Genomic DNA, 22,871 nt, shown 5'->3' on the forward strand with positions numbered 1-22,871 from the left:
AACATTTCTTTTGGCACAGTTTCCTCTTCAACAAGGAGGACGGAAAAAAACAGAATATGAATTAAAGACACTTGAAATGGAAGCTGTCAATGCCTTCCGGTTTTACAAAACTATCCTGACCTCTACAGACTTCCCACTACAAAAACACATCTTCGATTTCCCTTTTTTTTGGCATCATTTGAGTTTAACAGCTCAAGTACGTTCGAAGAGAGACGAGGCGAAAAAAAGTCCCTATCATTAGAAACTGACCTTGAACACTCATGGGGTGATAAGAAACACTTGCAGGGAAGTGCAGACTGAGACAACTCCCTTCAATCCATCTGAAGTCATGTTTTGCAGTCACATTTTGTTGGTGGATAGAATAAGGCAAGCCAGTTTCAGCATTAATAGAGGTCCTTATCTGATCGAAAACAAATCCCCGATACCCTAAAATAGAATTGACTCATGACAAGGAGAACGGTGTCCCATTGCCACGGTAACCGACTATGGGTTGGTTTATTTCCCCAACTTACAGCAATCTTCTTTTTGACTTCCTTTTAGCCGGAAGTCGTACTCTGAAGGAATACGGAAAGGGAATAACGGCTGACAGACAGAGGCTTGATCGTGCATGACGAGACGATTCTGAAGAGGTAAAACTCACAGACGACAAAATTAAATTTAAGGACATGTATCCCGCTTGGAAGTGGTAACGAGGTAAATATCTGTGTTTATCTGTCTATAAAATTGTTTGTGAATAATTAATCGCACTTTAAATGTACTGTATATTGTATGGAGGTAAGCGTGACTTAAGACGTCACGTTGGTTTGATTTTTCGAGCCAAAAGGAAGTCAAAGGCAACTTCAGACCACCAGTAAAGCTTCATTATTTCAACCGATGATACAGGAACATAAAATGGTGGCCATCAATATTGGTGGAACATCGGGGCCAAATACCTCAAGAACTCGAGTGTCTTTGAATTGTGACCACTCGGGTTCACGATCTATCCACTGCAGAAAACGTCATTTATTCGAAGGAGGTGTTAATTTATGAGGGGGGAGTAAAGCCCAGTGGTGGTTGTTCTTGTTGTTTGAACGTAGCTTTCTTGTTTTCTCTGAATTATTCAGTTGGACTCTGTGGCTGCTCAACGCCTCAGCCCCCAAGTGTGTCCTGCTGTTGTTCCCACAAATATTTTGTCACACACAACAAGCATGTTTCTGTGCTTTGGCTGTGAGGAAGTGTCAAGGTAAAGGCTATGCGTGTTAAAAATCTAGAGGTATATTTGGTTACATATATCTTCGAGGCATCTAACTATTTGGTAGGAAATTCTGACTATCCTTTATAGTATTGACATTTTCCAAAATATCTGACATTGGTCACATCACGACGCTTGTTTTGACAAAAAAAAAAAAAAAGCTCCACATTGCAGGCGTGCCCAAGCAAGGACTTCCAAATGACAGAAAAATGGTAGGAAATTATGAGCAATTACTCTTTTTTTTTTTTTTTTTTTTTTGGCTTGGCTTCGGTTAAAGCAAGGCAAGTGACCCATTTCAAACAGGAACAATCCAAAATAAAAAAGTAAAAAAGAAAGAAAACCATCAAAACGTTAATGTCTTTGGGTGTCAGTTAGCTTGGTTTTCATAGAAGAACTTTTTGGGGATAGGCTGACACGGTGAGACTCCAAAGCCTAATCCGTGCATTCAGGCATCAGGTCTCACCTTCCAACTTCTTCAGCCACCAGTTCGGTACCATCGAGGGCCCCGGAGTGACCAAATTTGGCATCTGGAGAGCAAACTCAGCAGCGTGGCCTGGAACAGTCATTCCGCGTCCGTTTGTCTGGGGTCGGTGCATAAGCATCCTCCAATTTGGGTTCTTTGAAACGATCTGGAGAGGTCTCAGGAAGGGTCAAATTGCGGTTTTGGAGATGGAAAAGATCGGGCTCTTCCGCAGTGGTTTCTCCCCATAGTAGTCGACCCACTGAGCTCTCTCTGGACCGGCCTGGTCGGCGCCCGGCACGGCGCACTGGCATTGGCACTGGTCAAACAAAAAGTGAACCAATGGGGAATTTTTTTTTCTTCCCCTGGGGTGAGGTAGGTTGGCACAGGCAACATTAACCAGTTAATGTTGATCTCAACTATGGCTCAGACATTCTGAGGTAGCTTTCTTTGGAGTTGTGCAACTTTTAAGGGTTTGTTTTTCCAAAAAATGGCTTCTGGTACAGTGAGAGGCCACCATCGCTGATGATGCCGCTCTCACCTCGCGAAGGCTTTCGCAAAGGCCGCTATGTTTCTTCCCTTCTTATTGCAGACGAACTGAAGGCGATGTCACGAGTTCTGGCACAACAGCGCTCATTTGGACAGTCGGTTACGTGGTCATATTTGGCTTCGGTTTTTTTTTGGGGGGGGGGGGCTACACGTTCACACGCCAGCGTGGCAGGTGAGATCTGAGAAATAGGAAACGTTTTGGTTATCGAACAGTCTCCCACAAGCAAGCTGGCGTGACATTTGCGATGTACGCGCATTTAGAAGTTGACAGGGCCAAATCTGCGGTGACAATGCTCTTTAAAGGCGTTTTTTTTTTCTCAACATGCACTTATGCTTGTGCACAGGCAATAAAGGTATATAAGAAGCTTTGGTTTGACAACGAGGAAAGGACATTTGGAGGAGTGCGAAGACTGTCAGTATGTTACATTTCACATACTATGTCATATTTTTGGAGGCTCAGGAATGAGTAGCACATTTTGTGTTCCTTAGCTTGCTTGCAAATAACCGGAGAGAAGTGATGATGGGGGGGCAGGGGGGTGGGGGTTGTGAGGGTGTTTGACCAGTGCTAGCCTGTGTCAGTGCCTGGAAGACCTGATGAGTGTTGCTCAATGACGACTTGGCACTGTGCCGGACAAAGCGCTTCCTGTTGAGAGTCGGGAGAAGCAAGAAATAGGACACGTTAAGCACTCGGTGGGAGTTTCCTTGGGCCTAAGGGTGGAATCGCTGCACTTTTGGACTTCTACTGATATCATGGATACGTGTTGTCCCGGCCCGCCACCCATTTATCAGCCGCCTGCGCCATGACGAAAAAAAAAAAAAAAGAAAGACATAACACTGGACATGGGCCCCAAGGTTAGCTGAAAAGGTGAAGGTGGGCAGAGTGAGAACGGAGGCCTAGACTGTCGAACTTTGCGCTAGCTTCCAAGATGCAAGTGAATGATACAGAGCACAATTGATGTTCAAAACACCGTCGGGAAGAAAGAACGTTCCATTTTTGAGGCCGAAATAGTTTCCTCCCCTTAGTGGCGATTTGCATCTCTCGTTCTGCTTCATCTTGGACCCACCTGAGGCACCGGCTGCATCCTGCCACCATTTGCCGCCTCCTTGTGGACGCCGTTGTGTCCCGCGTTGTCACTTGGGACGGACCAACTGTCCTGAGTCCCTTGACCGCAAAACAAACTGCAAAGACGTTTTTAGGAACGAATACAGATCTGCAGGCCTGCGTGCAGCACCACTGTGAAAACATCCATCGCAACCTGACGGATTACCTGCGGCGATATCCAAACACGAGGAAGATGACGCAGAAGATGATGCAGGCGGTGCCGATGTGGATGCCAATAACGATGCTGCCCAGAGAGGCTTCTCCGTCCCGGCACTGACACTGCACGTTCTCACCTGCGGGTCAAATTTCATTTTAACGCAGCCATCGATATTGGCTGGCCATCGATATTGGCCATCCTTTGCGGCGGCAGGAAGTGGTGGAATGCAGCTCACCGGTGTTTTGGGCACTGGTGCCTTCCTCTGCCAACGATACCAGTCTCTTGGAGCAGTCACTTTCCCCGTTTCCATTGTAGGCCACCAGTTTGACTTCGTACACAGCACCCGGTTCTAAAAGAGAGACGGGAAGAGAGTGTGCGCTCAAATGCAGGACCTTCAATCCATTGGTTTTCGAATCTACTTCTCCCTTCATGAGAATCCCACAAAAACGTTCTTCGTGAGTAATGATAGCAATTCCGTTTTTTGGCCGGTGGGGGTGATAAGTCAAAGTCAGGCCTCGCTCTGGGAAAACGGTAAAATGCACGAATGTAGCTGCTTCCCCATTCCTCCTTTACCAAGACGGTAACACTTGATGCGCTGATGGATGACAAAGTGCGTATCTGTCACCACGCCAACTGGAGGAAAGACAAACGCATTGTAATACCAACGTGAACCGTTTGGAAAGGATCCAAGGTTGCGCACGTCTTCTGGTTGTTATGGTGGTGAACACGCAGGAGAGAAAGAATCATCGTGAGCCGCAGACACGCGAGCCTACGCAGCGCAAGAAGCCAAATTCATCCTTGTCAACTGGTGAATATTGGATCGGGCGGACGCCTACCCAGATTTGAGACCACGTGGGCATTGACGTGACAGGGCAGCTGAACGGGCCCCCGGAAATCAGCATTGGGGACCCTGCGGTAGGACAGCCTGAAGCCCTCGGCCTTGCCTGCCTTGCTCGGGAGCTCCCACAGTACCTGGAGAGCGCTGGAATTCACCACCTTGGTGAAGAACGTCGGCGGGGTCGGGACTGGGCGGGGAGGGCGACACAGAGACAAACACAAATGAATAAATACAAGCGGACTGAACTGGAAGAGAGAGAAGGCTGGCACCCCCTCTGCATTCGAGAGTTCTTTTGAAAAGACCTTTGAGATTTGTTTTCCAATCTCTCAATGGCCTGGCCCCGCCTGACCTCTCGGAGCTCCGGTGCCTCAGGTCTGGGGAGCGGACACCATTAGAGGTGGCGAGAAGGAGGCTCCGAGGGGACGGAGCCTTTCCCGTGGCCGCTCCCTCTCTTTGGAATGAACGTTCGTCCAAGCATTTACGATTGTGTGGGGCTAAGAAAGGTTATCTGCTCTTGAAACGGATTTGACGTGGGTACGTGGTGGAATCTCTCTTACATTCGTAGCCGGGAGGGACATTTGACTTCCAATTTTTATTTCCTATTCGGCGTCAGGAATGAACTCGGTTCACAAGATGGACGTGGGAAATTACATCTGGTGGCCAAAGTCACTTGAGAGATCAGCGCATTGCTCAAGGGCGGCGACGATGCTGGGGGAAGCAAACCTGCTGCCAATGTTCACGATGGACATGCCTCAAGTGTTTTTCATTTTGGGCCAAAGGCCACTTTTTTCCAAACGCGCCACTTCATATGCTTCTTCAAAGAAGTACGCGACTAAAGTGTCCTTACCGCCACCGAGTGTTGTTGCGACCACCGTGCCAGACTGCTGACTTGCCCCAAGTGGCGAATAGGCCTTCAGATAAAGGGAGTAGGTGGTGGCCGGCTCCAGGTTGTTGACGTCGTGCTGAAAGGCCCCTTTGCTGATGGCTTCCTGTAGCTCCAAAGAATCCGGCTCTGAAACCGCACACGCAGCAGCAGCAACGGCGTTTGGCTTTGAAATGCGAGCGAGTATCAGCGAAGCGTGACGGGATTTCGCGGCGACGCGGACCTCCTATTTTGCGGATATGCAGCACGTAACCAATGATGGCGTCCGTGACTTCAGCGGGCGGCTGGCTCCACGCCATTTGCAGAGCGCTTGTGGACAGCACGCTGGCCGTGAGGCCCCGGGGAGCGGCGGGTAGGTCTTTTGCTTGCGCCACAGCGAGTCGGGCGCTGGCCTGGTTGCTGCCGGCGCTGTTCTCCGCGATGCACTGGTAGATGGCCTCGTCCTCGGAGCTGATACGAGTCAGAGCCAGGGTGCTGCAGACGTGACGCACAGCCTGATCAGTTTACCGACGGTCACACATGACGGCAAACGTAGATAGAAGAACATGTGGCTGGGGAGTGCCCACTAAGTTGGTGTCGTCTACCTGTTGTTATTGGTCAACTTGACGTTGTGTCCAGGCATTAAAACTTTTCCGTTTTTCAGCCAGATGAGGTGAGGCTCGGGAACACCCTGTGCCACGCAAGTGAACACGGCACTGCCCCCTGCTGGCTTGGAGACAGACTGCGGCCACTGAAGGAATTCTGGAGGCGCTGTCAAGGTTGGGGAACAAATGCATTTTAAAAATTGTATCAGAAAATAAGACTAACGTACATATTTTACGTTAAGAAGAAAGAAACCAATTCAATTTCAATTATACATGAAGCGCCCATGGAATTTAAAAAAACATTGTCAAACGCTCGTCTTTTTGTTTCGTATTGTTTTCTTTTCCTACCTGAAGTAGAACATGCATCTGACTAAATTCTAGAGGTACATAATTGGATCTATTCTGACCAGCTTGGTTTCATGAGGGTATACCACTGCTTCGTGTGTCCGCGTTACACTTTTGAGGCTCAGGGTTCAAATCTAGGCTCTGGCTTTCCTGTACTTTTTTTCCCAGAACTTTGGGTTGTGTGTGTGTGTGTGTGTGTGTGCGTGTGCGCGTGTGTGAGTGCGTGTGCATGCGTGTGTGTGTGTGCATGCGTGCGCGCGGTCATCATGCATTAAGAGGGGCGAGCTGTCCACCTCCGCATCGGCTCAGCTGTCTCAACGTCGCGTCGAAAATTGTCAGGCGTCCTAAGCTGACTGCACATTGGTCGATCCATACTGTGTATTGATCAGCGATTCTGTTGACCTTGAGTTTTACTGCAGCTCATAAATCTTGTCCCCTTTTTCCTTTGTTTGCTTTCATACATCCAGAAAAGGACTTTACATTGTTGTGGAAAGCACCTTAAACTTCCTGCAACTATTCAATATTATTTTACGCTTCCTGCCAATTAATATTCCTTTGTAAATAGAATTGGATGGATGTAGCTAGCTATGAAGCTAGCTATGTATCTTTGGGGCAATTTTGTACGTATGTATTTGCTGCTCAGTTCCTTCTGTGGGAAAGTTGCTGATGTTGACATAATTTATGAGAACTGCTTTTGTGGCATCTGCATGATAAAAGATCTGCATATATTTTTGGCGAGGACTTTGTGGACAAAACCAGAGTGGAGGGGGTTATGAAGCCTGAGACAGAGGGAGTCTGGGGACCCCCCCCCCCCCCCCCCGCCCCGCAACACTATTCAATAAATTGGCTGGCCGTCTTTTGTGTCTCCTCCCCTGAACATGGTGACAACCGGGTCACCCTCAGCACCCCGCTCCCCCTTTTGTGGGCTGCTATCCATCTTGCAAGCCTCCATAATTAACTTAGATACCACACCCTCTTTTCATTTCAATGTCCGTCCCGGGACCTCCTCCCTCTGCTTCACCGTTTTCACACTTTTATACCCCCCTGGCCCCCAGTCCTCCTGTCGGGGTGAGAGGTCACAGATCACTCGGTCACACCCCTTGCGCTGTTTCTCCCGATCCAAGTATTGACAATCTCGTCATCCTCCGCTTTGTCTCAGGCGTTCCCGTCCTCTTTGTTCCACCTCCCTGATCGTGGCCGTGGACACGCATGCACACAGATGGGCCGATGTCAAGACTGTGTGAAAGCGGTAACCCGTTGGCTGAAAAACTTGATGACGAGGATTCGTAATTGCCTCCTCAGTCCAATTCTCACGTCGTCAAGCTTGTAACCAGAACTTTCGCCGTTTTTTCTAAAAGGGGTGACCGACCGGCAGGAATTCAATCAAAGATGAGATCTCTGTGTGCGCTCTTTCCGTTCTGACAACCCACGGCACGAGACTATTACGACTCACAAGAGTGTGTTTTCTGCCTCCACGATGCGTGCACAGACAGATTTTAATGTATGCACACGTCACATGAAACTGATCTATATATTTTACTTTTTTTTTAGGGGGGGGTCTGAAATATGAGCCCTTTCCCCTAGAGAGGGTAGCACTGCTCGTCATGGCTTCAGCCTACTTCATCTCCTCTCTCCTCTCTGCGCTTGCCATTTGAACTCTGAAAGGTGACCAGATAGTCAAAAAGTATTTGATCTGAGCTCCGGTGTTTTGTATCCCGTCTCTAAGAAGCGAGTTAAAGCCAATTAAAGCACAGCTGCGGATGATACAGAGCAATATGAGGGGGCTGCGGGGTGATGGATGATTACACGTTATCGGTAGCCCCCCCCCCCCCCCCCCCCCCATTGAGGAGTCGGGGGGCAAAGGTGACTTTAATTCGCTGCCGCTGCAAATGAACGTGGCCAAGTACACACATGCGCACAAACACACTGGCCACAGATGTTCCGGGTAATTAACAAAGCCTGCAATGTCGGCTGTTCTTTGTAGCCGAAGATGAGCCTGATGACGTACAACGGATCTACACGCTTATTTTCAGTGGAATGTGATCACCCTGCCAAGTCCACCATTTGTTGTTGTTGTTGTTAACCGTACTGCCACTGTGCTTCCTGCACAGGATTCGGGTGAATGCAGCACTCCAGTATCACTGACGACTGAAGGCCAGAGCCGCCGCAATGCAACGCTGCATCTCTGCACTGTGAGCCCGACGCGCTATCTAGGTACAGTACAGTCACCGGTAAGTTTGCACTGACCTTGTACCACAAGCCTGCCAAGTGCAGTTCGTCTCATCCTCGTGCCCGGCCGGTTGGCAGCGCACACATACACACCAGAATGCTGCAGAGAAACATCTGAGATCATCAGGTTCCCCGTTCCCAGAACCTGGATACCTTCCACTCCGATGGAGCGGCCGTCTGACGGAGTGGGGGAGGGAAAAAAAACAACAAAACCCCCCAAAAATCAACACGGTTTGGGAAATTCACATCAAGTTCCTGGCTTGCAAAGCGCGTTACCGAGTCTGCTCCAGGAAACGATAGGCTTCGGGTTTCCTGTGGCGATGCACTCTAAAATGGCGGTCTGATGGACAGTGATGGTTAGATTCTGAGGTCCCGACAGGATGACCGGCTCCTTGTAGGTTCTCGAGGCTCCGCCTGAAAACGAGTCATATTCAAATCATTTCAGATTAGCGAGAGGGCTTCAACGGTAATGCCGTTTTTCCCCAACATCTCCCGTCTATATTAGCGCTGTGCGGCGCATCTCTCCAATTACAGTCGAGTCAAAATGTCCAGCTACCGGTGATGTTGAGAATGGCCTCGTGGCTATAGCGAGTGTTTGCGATGTTGGTCGCAACGCAGCGGAAGCCCCCCACGTCAGCCTGCCTCACAGCTGTCACTTGAAGGACCCCCATGGGCAGAAGGGTGTACCTGGAACGGGGAAAGAGTGCTCAGTCGGCAAGCCAAGCCAGATCATTGCCTTAGTAGCATTATCGCTACACGCTAGCATCAAATGCTGACGGTAAGAGCAGGCGACACAACGGATTGATGTGACCAGACAGCGAGCGCGTCAAAATGTCGGGAAGAAGCCTGAAAACGATGAGTGACGTGACCACATACGCACAAACACTGCGCATGGAAAAGCATCCCCCGTCCCGTACCTGTTGTCGCCGGTGCTCAGGGGCGCTCTGTCTTTCTCCCACGTAATGTTGGCCTCGGGTATTCCACTGATCTGACACTGGAAGCGTGCGACTCCTCCCTCATCGACCACCATGGACGTGGGGTGGGTGTGGAACTTCGGAAGAGCTGAGGAACGAAGACGGACATCAACGTACAGGAGGGCAAAACATTCCCATTGTTTTGAAGTAGCCTTGCAATAGAAAGTGGCGGAAGGAATGCGAGTGCCGTCAGGCCTTGACTGCAAATGATGTCAACTTGAGAAAAAAACCCCCGAAACGTCGACATTTGTTCTTGTTCGCTTCTAGTTCAGGGCGAGGATTCCCCAAATAGTGTTTCCGCTTTCGAGACTCCCATCAAGGATTTCCTCCAACTCGATAGCCATCATCGATACGAGTGTGTCCCGGTGCGGATCACCATGGAGACTCATTGCCTTGATAGCTATCGTTCTCCGAGATGACCCATCAAGCCCTGTTTTTATTGCTTGAACCCGAGAGGTGCTCAGTGGGGGCAGGGAGGACATGGTTGAAGACTGTTTGTCTTCACTTAAGGAGCTATTCTGATACACAGAGTGCATATTTCATGAGCGTTGCCCAGAATTGACCATTTAGCTCGAAATCCAACATATCCACCCCAAGAAAATCCAGACTGGTGTACACTATTTCAGTAAAAATAAACCAATTCGCACTTCTCTTTTTTTTTTCCTTCCCCTCTCGTGTATGCAAGGAAAACAGAGTTACAATGCCACTTTTTTTCCCCATCTTTTGGAAGCGTTTGCGCAGAAAGTAAGAGGGAGGCTTTCCTGCTGATTGGCCAACTGCTGATAGCTCTCTGAAATCACTCCAGATGATTACAATATAAACGTGATTAAGGTAGATGATATCAAATATGGTTCCTTGGGCCCCGGTTAGTTTCAGGTGCGAGCCACTCTGTCACCCACTTACATGCCAGGAGGACTTTGGCCTTGCGGCTGAGCAGCATGCCAAAGCGATTCTGAGCGGCGCAGTCGTACTCTCCCGTATCAGCGTCGCCGCCTTCTTTGCGTTTCTGGAAGCTGTGGATCCACAGCGTGCCGTTTGCCAGCACCTGAAACCGCCGACCGATGGTCAAAGGCACCCCGTTTTTACGCCAGGTAATCTGAATGGGCTCCTGGCCCTGCACGCTGCAGTCCAACATGAGCGGGCGATCCCTCACTGCAATCACATCTCTGGGCTCCTGCAGAAAAGACAGCTCTGAGGCCAAGCAGGCACCTGGGAAAGAGAACGACAGGTCATGAGGGATTTCAAGTACTTTCCCATTCACTCAAGTGAAATTCCAAAATTTGGAATTTCAATGACTTTGGAGTCAGCCGGTCCTCCATCAAGCGTCTCCAGTTGGTCCAGAATGCCGCCGCTCGCCTCTGGACTGGTACACGCAGGAGGGAGCGCATGTCTCCGACTCTGGCACGCCGATACTTTTTAGAATTCTTTTTTTTTTTTATGCAGTGCTCCCAGTGTGTGTCTTGAGAAGGTGACACCGTCAAAGCTCCTCACATCATTTGTGCCCACTTATACTTGGATCAATGAATGAGCCTGAATGACATTTTGAAAATGAAATCTGGAGCAGCTCTCTTTCAGGGCGCCATGCGACTCTAGAGAGGACCGCATTAAGGGATACGGAGCCGGGCGCTTCTCCTTTGACGGATGATTTGCCGCATCGATGGCTTTGACGGATGCGAGCGACAACAGAGGCAGAATGCCACTGAGCCATCCATGCACAGAGGGCGACAACAATTCGGAAAACCGAGGAGGGGAACACTGGCAAGGGTCGCCGGGGTCAAGTTTAGGAGAACGTTTGTCTATACGAGAAGGGGCCTCGCTGCGACAATGGTGTTGTGACTGGGATGATTTGCACCCAACCCCCCCCCCCCCCCCCCGTCACCTCTGTAAAACTTTGTCAACTACCATGCACCCAAAGGGCACCATCTGCCCCTTCTTATGCATCCCCTCCGCCCCTCCCGCCTCCCGCCATCCTTTCAGATCCCTCTCAGAGGTGACTTTCCCATGCCACCACATCTCCTCCATCGCGCCCGTGCGCCCTCTCCCCCGTGACCTCGGCGACACCATCTCGCCTTCACTTTAGCGTGTTGATGACCTCGTATGCAAAACGTCGCGAGGGCCTCAGAAAGGCCGCCGCCGCCGCCTTCCCAGCTGCGAAGCTGGAACAATCGCAGGCCGCACTTGAACTGGCTGATCAATGTCATGGCCGAGTCTTGAATCTGTGCTGCCAATTGCCCCCCCCCCCTCCCACCAGCCCCTCCCCTTGGACTTTCATTGTGACCCAGACGGCAATGTCTCCCACAGCTAAGTTTGAGCTGAACCTGATGCTGGATTGGTTTCAGTCGTCTGGTAGGCGAAACATTCTCCAATGTGGATCTTTATTAATTTTTTTGCATTTCCCTTCAGGACTTGAGACTCCGGATATACTAAGCCACTCGTAATTGTATCCAATCACCCAGAGACCACAAAAGAGAGAAAACTCTTGAGCAAAATAGCAGGCTCTGACATTTGATCACCACGGAAAGTGATCTGATGACTCGGGGCAACGACCGCGTGAAAATCAGATGAAGACTCGACACACGATATCACGACCAGGTTTTTCCTGATGTGAAGAATCGCACCAGGTTGGACATCCAGTTGACCCGGCCCTGCCTTCGTGAGACCCGTGTCATTACTTTGACTAATGTGTCACATCACGACGTGAGCATCTGCCCCCTCCTTCTAATGGGAAATCTCACATGGAGCAGATGTAGCAGGATTCAGGTCTACCAGTCAGCTGTCCCCGAATGAGCTGATCCGGGCCAAAGGGGCTGATCTTCTCCCCCCCATGTTGAAAATGCAATTCCGGGCTCCCAAGGGGTGACATGCATTGCATTTTCTGGCTTCTCGAACACACGCCGTTGCAACTTGCGGAGGTTGAAGGGACTCCGACAATGATATTTGGTGCATAGTTGAGGAGTGACGATCACATTAACATCCATCAACAAAGTGACAATCTGCGAGGATTCTCGCCCCCCAAAAAGCCCACCAACCTCACATTTCAACATGTTCCAACACTCGCCCACTGGTGACGTCTTGCACCGAAAGGCATACAAAATGTGCTGCCCGTTCACCACTCAACGCGTTTCAAGTACAGCTTGAACGAGTCATTTGGCGGACAACAAAATTCGTTTGCTGGTTGCCAGTTTACATTAAAGGAGGATTTACCGGACTGTTAAATGATCTTGCATTGATTGTGAAGAAGAACCAAGCAGGCGGCAGAGATTCGTGCTCTTGCACATGAATTCGCATGAATTGTCGCTTGGTTTTCTTTCCCGATTGAAGCTTCACATCAAGCGCAGCTTTGAGAGTGGGTGCGCAGCTTTGAGATTGGGACTAATGGTGAGATTTAATGAGGAGAGGAGGTTGTCCAGCAACCCCCCACGTGAGCACCCTGTGTCTGTGACCCCGAGCCCCTCGGGGGTCACAAGAGAGAGTCAGAAGCGAGAAGGATGGACGGATGGATGCAATGGGGGAGGTGGTACGTGTCCGGCCAGAAGTGCTCCCCGGGATCCCTCTTCTGCTATTGTTTGGCCGATGGCTGGCCGTGAACTGGCCGCCCCCAAAAAAAAAAAACGAATTAGGGTGGACCAGATGATAAGCCCGGCACGCTCCCATTTGCCCCAGAAGTCTTTCCCTCTTCAGAATATTGGATGCTCAACATTTGGCCCGACTGCCTGGGCGAGAGTTCACCTTGACAAATCCTCAATGCGGAAATTGAAGACTGGGATCAAAGTTGTACATGTGGTTTTTTTCTGACCTCATCGGAACAATTCTGCAGACATGGCAACATTCAAATACCTGACGGAATTTTACCCAATCAGGTCCCCAATGTTGTCAACTCTGTTAAGGGAGCAGCCCTCCTTGCCCCCCCCCCACCCCCTTCAAAACACTGGATGGATGAATGGCCATGAAATTCATCCCCTCAGGGCTTCCCTTTTTATTCATTTGAAGGGAGTTAAAGTCTTGTTGCTGCGAGGCTTTTTACCACTGCGTTTTGCAAACATGCTCCAAGCTTTCGTCACGGGAGCAATTCATTCCTCTGTCCCATTCGCCGCGGTTGAAATGGAAGTGGAGTTCGCTGTCCGAGAAAGTCCCTTCAATATCCCCACTTGAAAAATGACTACGAGTCTCCTGAAACCGATGCCCAGTTTTACCAGACCTACTTTGTTCTGCCGCGGTCAGTTTTTGTCAGCAAATATTTGGAGCGATACGTCACACCAAAGGCTCCGCTTGCCGCTCTGCGCCAACTGCCTTTCAATCAACGTTTGCCCATAACCACCACATCGCCCATGTGGACCAAGAAGGAACAAGCTCTTGTGATGGAAGCAAGGGGCTCTACCAGTTTTGATCCGCTAAGTGTCAGCTCACGGGACGGGTTCTTCAAGACTTATTGGAGCCGCAGCCTTTGGCAGTCCAGTCCACAAAGAGTTACAAGCATCAATATGTGATGCCAAAGTCGACAGCGAAATGAGAATGACCTTCCCAAATATGAAATGGTGTCCCTGCTTGTGGACTCAATCCAGGCGGGTTTATGCGAGGCGACTCCCCCGTGGACCCTGCGTGAGGACCCCCCGATCGGGGAAAGGAGGAGGCGACGTGGCCGCGGCCAGCCAGGGGCGGATTATCTCCACACTCATATGTTTAATAAGGTCTCAATCTGAGCACAGACTGGCAGTAGTCTTATGCAGATGAGTCCGTGACCGTCAGCTCAGAGAACACAGAGGAAAAGGGCAGCTATTGTGTCCGCGGCGACTGCCCCCACCTCACCCTCACAAGGCCTACCGGTGGCCAGGACGACTCGCAACCCTACCCCCTTCCGCACAGGTCAAAGGTTATTGACTTGAACCCTCCATTGTGGTCTGAGTTAAAGACGGAGCGTCCCACACCGTCTGCACGCCGCCCGTAAAGGTCATGATGCAAATTTGCGGGGGAGGTTTTGGGAGACTATGCCTGGAAACCACAAGATCAGGATGAGATTGGCAATCATACCGTGGGCCCTTGTAACCAAATTGGAACCTATGCGTGTCGGTTAGAAATGGTGAGAGGAGGCCATGCGCTAAGTGAACTGAAGTGTCAGTCATGTTTCCCAGAGTCAGATTTTGTTTCTCCCCATTGTGGCCAGATGATGATTTTGGATTTATATATATATATATATATATATATACACATCTATCATTCTCGTACGTTACTTTTTGAGGGGGGGACTACCGCCCATCATATTGATTATCAACTCTAATTCATTTTCCCCTGCTCAATTTTAGTTTCTCCAACAGCATCCCAAGTAAATACGGCATCCCGTGCCAAATACTTTTTGAACTTGGGTTCATGTTCTTGCCCTCTTGTGGGCTATTTCAATGGGTGACGTGGAGGATCAAAGAGATCATTCACTCAATCTGCCAGTCAATTCTCATGAGATGGATGCATGGATCTGTCAGCATTTGCTGGCAATATTGGCGGGAGCGCGTAAGGACAGCAAAAACATGCTTTAGGAAGCAAATGAAAACCAAACATGAAGCCACCGCTCGTGAAAACACTTTTCAGCGTTCAAGCAGGCGCGTCACGGAGAATGCCCTTTCCCGTTCTGAATCTTCCACTTGAGCAAGTTGAAAAGACAGCGCGTACTTACTCCAAAGTAACCAAGCTGTCAGGCCAGTCAGCGGTCTTCTTCCCCCCATTTTAGGTTTCTTCACTCCACTTCCTGTGTGGGCAACGCTTCTGGTTCTCAGAACTCCTCAAAGTCAAGGTGGTGGAAAAAAAGTCATCCACATGAAATCCACTCTTCTGCCCGCGCCGTGTATTCTTTGGTGACTCAGCTAAAAAGCGGCCTTTCTTTCACCGTCGCATTTCTACTCTTTTGAATTGTCGGTCCGGCGACGGCCCCCCCCACTGAAGGCTGCTGCTCGTGTCCAAAGCCGCTCTTGAGTGGGAACCGTGATGGGAGGATGACACCTCAGCCTGGCTCGGGCTCATTAGTTATTCGTCCTCATTGTTGCCGCCGAGCGGACAATGACGCAAGCGTCTTTGGCCGGCCGACGGCAGGTTGGTCTTCCCTGGACCAATCGGCAGGGCCGGGGGTGGGGGGGTGGGGGGTTCTGGAGAGGTGGCGGCTCACCCAGCCTGGGAGGGCTTGATTGGTATTCATTTTAACGTAGCGCTGCTGGCCACTCACTCGGTCTGCCTCATGGGCCAGCTGTGGCCTGCGACCGACACGTTTCCTCTCGAATGTACTCTTCGCGTGTATGTTTTTGCCTTCTGCATCAATGACGTCGAAGAAGCATCTGTCTTGCCATCCTGAAAATTAACTTGACAGACGCCTTCGGACCTATCGTTTTTGCAACCAACTCGCTTTTGCTACATAACAACAACGACCCTCTTATCTGAATTCTGCCACTGATTGGCTTACCGTGAAATTGCGCTCCCTTTTGTTTTGTTTTTTACCAATTATCACTTGAGAGCAGGCACTTGACGGTTTGAAATGTATTGTTTTGTTTTATTCCAGGCTGCACGGTGGTGAACTGATGACCACGTCTGCCTCACGGTGCAGAGGTTGCGGGTTCAAATCTGGCACTGGCCTTCCTGTGTGGAGCTTGCATTTTCCGCGGCGAGTTTCTCCGGGTACGCCGGTTTCCACCCACGTCCAAAGGCACGAATAGCAGGTTAATTAAACACTCTCATTGTGACCATGATTCTGAGTGGTTGCTTGTCTGTACGTGCCCTGCGATTGGTTGGCAACCGGTTGAGGGTGTCCCCCGCTTACTGCCCGAAGACTGCCGGGATGAGCTCCGGCACACCCGCGGCCCCCGTGGGGAGAAGCGGCTCAGATCATTCTTGAATTTGTTGTTCGTTTCCTCTCACGGGCCATTGCATCGAAGTGACCGTGTACTTTCGTGCCTTGCTGCCATCTAGTGGTTCAAAACTCAAATTGCAATGTATCCCGCAGCCAAGTATGATGCGTGCACGTCAAAACATTTTCGTTTTCAGAACACTAGCGCTATGACACGAGTTAAATGTTTTATGATGAAGCTGTTAAATATGTTTATGTTGACCTGCTTTTTATTTCATCCCCTCGGGTTTGTTGTGTTATTTAAAAAAAAAAGGGAAAACGGGTTGAATGAAAATTTGTCACACGATTTTTTTCATTTAAAATGGTAAATCAGTGTTGATGTTGAAAGTTTGCCCACTGCATTTATTTATCTATGTATTTAATATGTCACACGAATATTCATCGCCTTTTGTTGTGTTTGATAACTGTATGTTGACCTGAAGAATATAGATTTGATTTTTTTTTTGCATGTTTCATAAACCCAAGGTGAAGATATGTCACCCTATTTTTTTTTGCCAAAAAGAGAATTAAAAATTAAAAAGCATCAAGAAGATCAAAAAGAATTAAAATTAAAAAGCATCGTCGTTTGTGTCCATCCGGTGGTGTTCGCCCAACCCTGGGGTAGCTCCACCCACCGCATATGACGTCGGCTTTCATGTGACTGACCAGGAAGGGCAGGATTGTTTTTTTTTTGGACGGCAAGGGGAAAACATTACTCCTATGTGTTCTTGCCCGGCCAAATAGGCAAGTATTATCCTTAAAACATTCTCTGGTATGAAGTATCATTGTTTCTAAACGCATATGGCATGATAAAAGCATAGTAGGTTTGAAGATGATATGAATGTTTTTGTTTTTTTTGGTGTCGCGTAGCTTGGATGCTAGCAGTCGAGCAGCAGGGCTCCGTTTTGTCGCCGCAGCTTTGCCTTAATCCATCGCCGTGCGGATCCGTCTGCGAAGCCGAGTCGTTTGCGCTTATAAACATGTTTTCCTCACTCAGTTCTCGCTGTGGGCGGAACAATCTAACGTACGTGTCGAGGAAATTGTTTCGATCGTTTTCAGTGGAGGCATCAGCTGTCTAACTATTCGTCTAACGCTGGGTAATCAATGCTCGTTGACCTCATTCGAAGTCCAGTTAAGTTCGAGAATCCCGATTACTGCGTTCGTCACCGGTGAAGTAGTTTGCCATGCAAAATAAGGCTTTATGAAAATCCACTATAGCGAAGGTTTGCAGCTTTTGCTGTTCTGACAGTGAAACGTGCTTGCAGTATTTGACATGTATTGCAATTTGTGCGCAGCCCGAATTTTCAAGCTCGCCACTCGAAGATACAACATGTACGGTCAAGACAGTTATCGCCCAGTCCCTCGGGACTTCACCGCCCTCATCCAGACGTGCAGCTCCAACATCCAGAAGATCACACAAAATAGTAAGTGCTGCCCGCGGCGTCGTTTTCCCTCACAAATTAAGTTTCAAGTTTGCAAAGTGTCACTCATGCTGTAACCGCGAACGCTGTCAGTCTTTAGCAGATGGAAAAACAGGTCCTCGTCATTCAGTATGAGTCGGTGAGTCGCACGCGGGTACCGTATCGGAGCCGATTGTCATTTGCGGACACAACAGGCTCGAAGGAGCCCAATTCCCCGTCGCGATGGGGAATTAAGATTGGAAAACGCAATTTTCACCCTTTGCGCTATTCGCTTGGGTGTTGCAGATTGGAGGCTGGGTTGACACTGCGAGGTCCATGCACCCAATTCCATTTTCGGGTCTTTGTTCATTTTTACCTTTGGACCTTTCAAGGGACACATACTGTATCTCAGAAGAACCAAACAATAGTACGCAAATGAAGAAAACAATCGACATGACATCCAGTTTAGTTGGCCGGAGTTGACCAGCGGAGTCGAGCGATTTTTATCGTACCGGTGGTCTCACGTTGTCACCGGTGAGTTTATGTCTCGAGTTCAACTAAAGACACAGTGGGGCCCTTTGTTTTCTCCCAACGAAGGGAAAATGGGCCATGTGATGCGACTGTCACATGCTGCTTCTTAAGCCACTTGCACACCGGCTTCCCGCTAAATGGTCTCATCGGGGGCCGTTAGAGCCGAGCTGAATTCACGCTGCGCTGGTAGACCCCCGAGCAGGGCGTTGTTGACGGACGTGCTCACAGAGCTGTCGTGGCCTTTCCCCCTGAAGACCGTTTCATGCGCCAGCCGGCCCGGATGTGACGAAGGCATGAGTGGTGAATTGTTCCGGTTTCTGTCGTGAAGATCACGACGAGCTCGTGCCACCGCGGCGCGGCGCTCCGTCGCCTCCTTTTGCGATTGACATTCATCTGGGGTTTTTTTTTCCCTCCGACAGCCGCTCAAATCAAGAACATGGTGAGCCAGTTGGGGACCAGACAGGACAACAGTGACCTTCAGGATCGGCTGTATGTACTTGCGCAACGGCACTCGCAGAAATGGTCGCCTTCGCGCTTTGAACCGTCGCCATCCGAACACGGTCGCATTTAAAAAGGAACGTTTTAGCAGTGGTGAGGTGACCTAAGTATCCAAGTAAAACCCTCACCACTAGCCGTCAAATATCCGCAGGTGAGACGGGCCAGCACTCGCCTCTTTCACAATTTTAAGCACAACACTGAACTTGAAACGATTTCCTTTGTCAATTGAAAAGAGAACCTTGGAAAAAAAACAGAATCGCCGATTCAATTGCAAGATGGAGGGGAGAATCCGATCCCCAACGGATTCTTTGATAAGACTTCCTCCTCCTCTGTCGTCTCTGCGCTTATTTGGCCGTTTTCTTTTCCAGACCGTCGTGTAAAATAAAACGACATCCACGATCATCCGATTCATCTGCCTGCCCCTCGTGACAACGTGTACGGCGATGCCAAAGTTTGACATCACGCGGCTCCAAACATAAGCTACCGGGAGTGTTGTTTGTGCGACGTCGCAAAGGAGGCCGGTGGTGCCGTATTTCGTTCTAACTTTGAACGGTTGCCGTTTCCGCAGGCAGCAGATACAACACTACACGAATCAGCTTGCGAAGGAAACCAACAAGCACCTGAAGGAGTTGGGCTCACTTCCTTTGCCAACATCACCGTCGGAGCAAGTGAGTACGTCGTCCCGTCGCCCTGAGCCGTCCCGTCCCTCGTTCGCTGCTGGCCGTCTTCATTCCCTTCTTTGCCTCTGCCACGTGAAGAAAATCGTAACATACACCAAGACGTACGTACGTGGGATGAACGACCTGGATTCTGGGGGGGGGGGAACATCCTCGCTGGCTAAAAACGCAAACAAATCCCGATGACGCCGTAACGTCGAGATTGCGGTCACTCTGGCGTGCGAGGCTTGTCGCTGAGCGTCAAATCAAAGCTGTCGGTGTTCTCATCGCTTCTTTTTGTATCGCGTCCAGAGGCAGCAGAAGATCCAGAAGGAGCGGCTGATGAATGATTTCTCCGCCGCTCTTAACAACTTTCAAGCGGTCCAGAGGCGCGCGGCGGAGAAGGAGAAGGAGTCGGTGGCCCGAGCAAGAGCTGGATCTCGCCTGTCGGTATGTAGGAGGCCCTCACTGTCACGGTCGACATCGGCCAGGTCAGCTGAAGTGAAGCATTGTGGTCCAACCGTGACGCAACTCGTCGCGGCTGTCGGACACGAGTTTTGCTATGATTCCAAATTTGAATTGCCGGTTCAGGACGTCAGAAATGTCCTATGGCGTGTGTTGCGCCACCATTTGTGTTCAAATAGCTCTTGCTCCCACATCTCTCGCGCCTCCTGTTAGAGTGTCGGTGCTTTTCCGAATAGTTTGTTAGCTTGAGGCTTTTTTTTTTTTTTTAAAGGCAAATATTTCAAAATTGTCTTTTGTTGTATGTTTGGTTTGATAGTCGACTGAGCAAAAAATGAAAGAATAAGAAATTCTCAGTCTAGACTGATATTGGTTAGCCTGTGTTGATGTTGGCTGACGTTTAGCGCAAATGATGGTCTGAAAATAAACAGAAGCCCCGTGGGTCACCTTACCTAAAGATTTGAATTTCAAACCTTTGGCCAAATTAGCAACCCCCCCGCCCCCCCCCCCCCCCCTCTCTCTCTTTCAGGCGGATGACAGTTTGCGAGATGAAAAGCTCGTGTCTTTTGAGAAGTAAGTGAGTGGTGTTCCTTCAGGTATTCACTTTTTTTTTTTTACATCGAGCTGGCTCGGCAAGTACTCTGTTCATCCTGACGTCACTTCCGGATTTGTGTTTCATGTCAAAGTCTTGTTATTTTTGGAATCACATCACCGCTCGGTAATATTAAAGTTACGCTGACTTGAACAGCCCCGCAGAGTCAGCAACGCAGAGCGCAGTCAATGGAAACGTGTCCGATAGAATCCCACTTTTTTGTGTTTTTTTTTTTTTTTTTTTTTTCATTTTGCTTTCTTTATGGCCAGCAGTCAGGATGACTGGGCGCAAATGAGCGCCCAGACGGAGGAGGCGGCCATCACGGAAGAGGACCTGGAACTGATAAAGGAGAGAGAAACCAACATCCGACAGCTGGAGGTCGGTGTCTTTCTCTCCTCGTCCGTCGCCCAATCAAAATGCGCTTCCCCCCCTCGGCCGTGAGTTTACGCTCGTTCTCGTTGTTTGGTTGCAGTCGGACATCATGGACGTCAACCAGATTTTCAAGGACCTCGCAGTGATGATCCATGATCAAGGAGAGATGATTGGTGAGAAGAAGCATCAGCGGAGTCGGGGATACAAAGTTTTTTTTGTTTTTTTTTTCTCCCTCCTCCTTCACTCCGTGTCACGCACCACATCTCGTGTCCCCAACTGTGCGCGTGCTATTTTGCAGACAGCATCGAGGCCAATGTGGAGAATGCTGAAGTTCATGTCGAGCGAGGGACAGAGCAACTACAGAGAGCCGCTTACTTCCAAGTGAGTTACTCTTCAGACCCCGTCGTGTCTTGCACCCTCTACAGCCATCTTGAACAGGCGCCGCCTTTCTGTTTTTCTTGCGCCGGCGCTCTCGGCCACCGGGTGCCGTATTTCCGCCCGCTCTTTATTACTTGCCTCCCCATTCACACCGGAGACCTTGACCGGGCCCAACTTGGATGTTTGGTTATTTTTTTTCCCCCCTCCTCCACGCAGGGGCGTGCTCACCTTTGTTGCCAACTGTTTGGATCTCAACATCTGTGTGTTGAGTGGTTGATAAAGGGGCAGGAAATTGCGCACTGACTCATTTGCATTGTAGCAAAGTGTCATTTCTTTGTCCCGTGGAAAGGTGATCTCAATAAATGTGGACCAACACTGTCGTAAGCCACGATAGGACGTCTCCCCTTTATGCGCTCAGATCGCTGTCCTCTCTTATCGGCTTTCTTACTTTTTCTTTTTCTTATGGCAGCAAAAGTCCCGGAAGAAGATGTGCATCTTGGCAATCGTTTGCTCCGTCGCGCTGGTCATTCTCGGCATCATCATCTGGCAGGTGTCCAAGTGACTTCACTCCACTCCTTCTTCGCATCATTGTTATGACTTACATTTTAGGCTGCCCTCGTCCCACCTCAAAAGTACTTGCTTGGCAATCACAAGGAGAGCGGATGGATACACTGTACTGCTCACGTCATCGGGATCGCCGGCGTAGTTTAATGCCGAGCTGCAAACATGCTAAGCTCCACTGACCACGGATGGTTTTTGTTGTTGTTGTTGTTTTTTCTTTTTGTTAGCACGTTTGAATTGCGTTGTCAATGGAACCGAGGTGACGTTGGGGAGTGATTCATTTGATATCCTTTTCTGCACTAACACTGTCACTATTTCAGATGTTGAATTATTGTAATGAGCAGACCAAATCAGGAAAAAATATAAAAGGTTCTGATTTTGGAGCGTGTCTTATTTTGGTCATCTCTTCTTGCGGCCCCGTCTCATACGAAGTGTGAATATTGCACAGTTGAAGTGCCGAGTGAGCAAGTCAGTAGTTCTCACCACGACTGAGCGTCAACGCACATGACCAGGATGACTCCAAGTGGTGATTGTAGTTGTATAGATAAGCAGTAAATCCGTATTTATAAATATTGACACTCTTAAGCATTGTAGCCCGCCAAACAGTACAGTATGTCTCGAACGCAGCGCCTGTTCTAAGAAGCATTTGCATTGATTTGTATGACTCATGGCACTATATGTAATAAAGGTCTAAGATGACAGTACTTTCCGTTGTGGTTGTCTTTCTATTTTTTTTTTTGCCAGCTGAAAATAGAGGAGTGCGATCAACATGTGGCATGTGGGTCCCCTTTCAACAAATGTCACTTTAGGAGAAAGAAAAAAATACAAGTGATCATTTCATTTATTTCACCCCTAACTCTATTGCAGGCAAATGCTATGAAAATAGATACACAAATGGATGTTAGCCGTCAATGCATTATTTGACCTCTTGTCTGGACCTGAGTGTGGTTGAAGCAATTCTGGGCCTTCGGACCACAAAGGGGCGCTGATGTCTTTTGCATTGAAGGTTTGCGTGTGTGTGTGGGGGGGGGGGGGGGGGGTGTTGAAGTGCGGCGGCTCAGTGGGTAATCATCAAGGTTAGCACCTCATTTACACAGTAACGTGCACTTCGTTGCGCGGGAGGCTTCTCTGCTCTTAATTGTTCTGCGTCGTCAAGTTGTGGTTGCCCGAGAAGTTGACTTGGCGTGTGTCCTTCTATGATGAGGGG

General features: G+C 49.4%; 2 protein-coding genes across 5 annotated transcripts; one reads left to right on the forward strand and one right to left on the reverse strand.

Moving 5' to 3' along the window:
- The first annotated feature begins 560 nt into the window (after positions 1-560).
- Positions 561-22,368, forward strand: stx12 (syntaxin 12). 4 transcript variants are annotated; one of them, XM_086136486.1, is made up of 13 exons: positions 561-693; positions 5,864-5,978; positions 8,261-8,380; positions 15,891-16,047; positions 17,510-17,638; positions 18,565-18,634; positions 19,212-19,311; positions 19,612-19,749; positions 20,291-20,334; positions 20,623-20,731; positions 20,826-20,898; positions 21,024-21,106; positions 21,573-22,368. In XM_086136486.1, the coding sequence occupies exons 5-13, from the start codon at positions 17,545-17,547 to the stop codon at positions 21,663-21,665; spliced, it is 804 nt and encodes a 267-aa protein (XP_085992612.1). In that variant the 5' UTR covers positions 561-693; positions 5,864-5,978; positions 8,261-8,380; positions 15,891-16,047; positions 17,510-17,544; the 3' UTR covers positions 21,666-22,368. The 4 variants fall into 4 exon arrangements, with proteins under 4 accessions (XP_085992612.1, XP_085992613.1, XP_085992615.1 ...); XM_086136487.1 differs by having other exon boundaries at positions 8,261-8,363; XM_086136489.1 differs by having other exon boundaries at positions 562-693; positions 20,626-20,731.
- Positions 2,106-14,304, reverse strand: LOC147190581 (immunoglobulin superfamily DCC subclass member 3). Its single transcript, XM_086137459.1, has 14 exons — positions 14,238-14,304; positions 10,256-10,561; positions 9,296-9,440; positions 8,935-9,065; positions 8,655-8,792; positions 8,397-8,555; positions 5,805-5,970; positions 5,444-5,694; positions 5,185-5,349; positions 4,336-4,524; positions 3,735-3,848; positions 3,509-3,635; positions 3,305-3,419; positions 2,106-2,883 (listed from the first exon to the last, which is right to left on the reverse strand). The coding sequence occupies exons 1-14, from the start codon at positions 14,302-14,304 to the stop codon at positions 2,806-2,808; spliced, it is 2,151 nt and encodes a 716-aa protein (XP_085993585.1). The 3' UTR covers positions 2,106-2,805.
- Positions 22,369-22,871: the final 503 nt, after the last annotated feature.

This window comes from Hippocampus guttulatus, chromosome 18 (genome assembly GCF_054856545.1).
Source record: "Hippocampus guttulatus isolate MCC_2025c chromosome 18, RoL_Hgut_1.0, whole genome shotgun sequence".
Classification (NCBI taxonomy): domain Eukaryota; kingdom Metazoa; phylum Chordata; class Actinopteri; order Syngnathiformes; family Syngnathidae; genus Hippocampus; species Hippocampus guttulatus.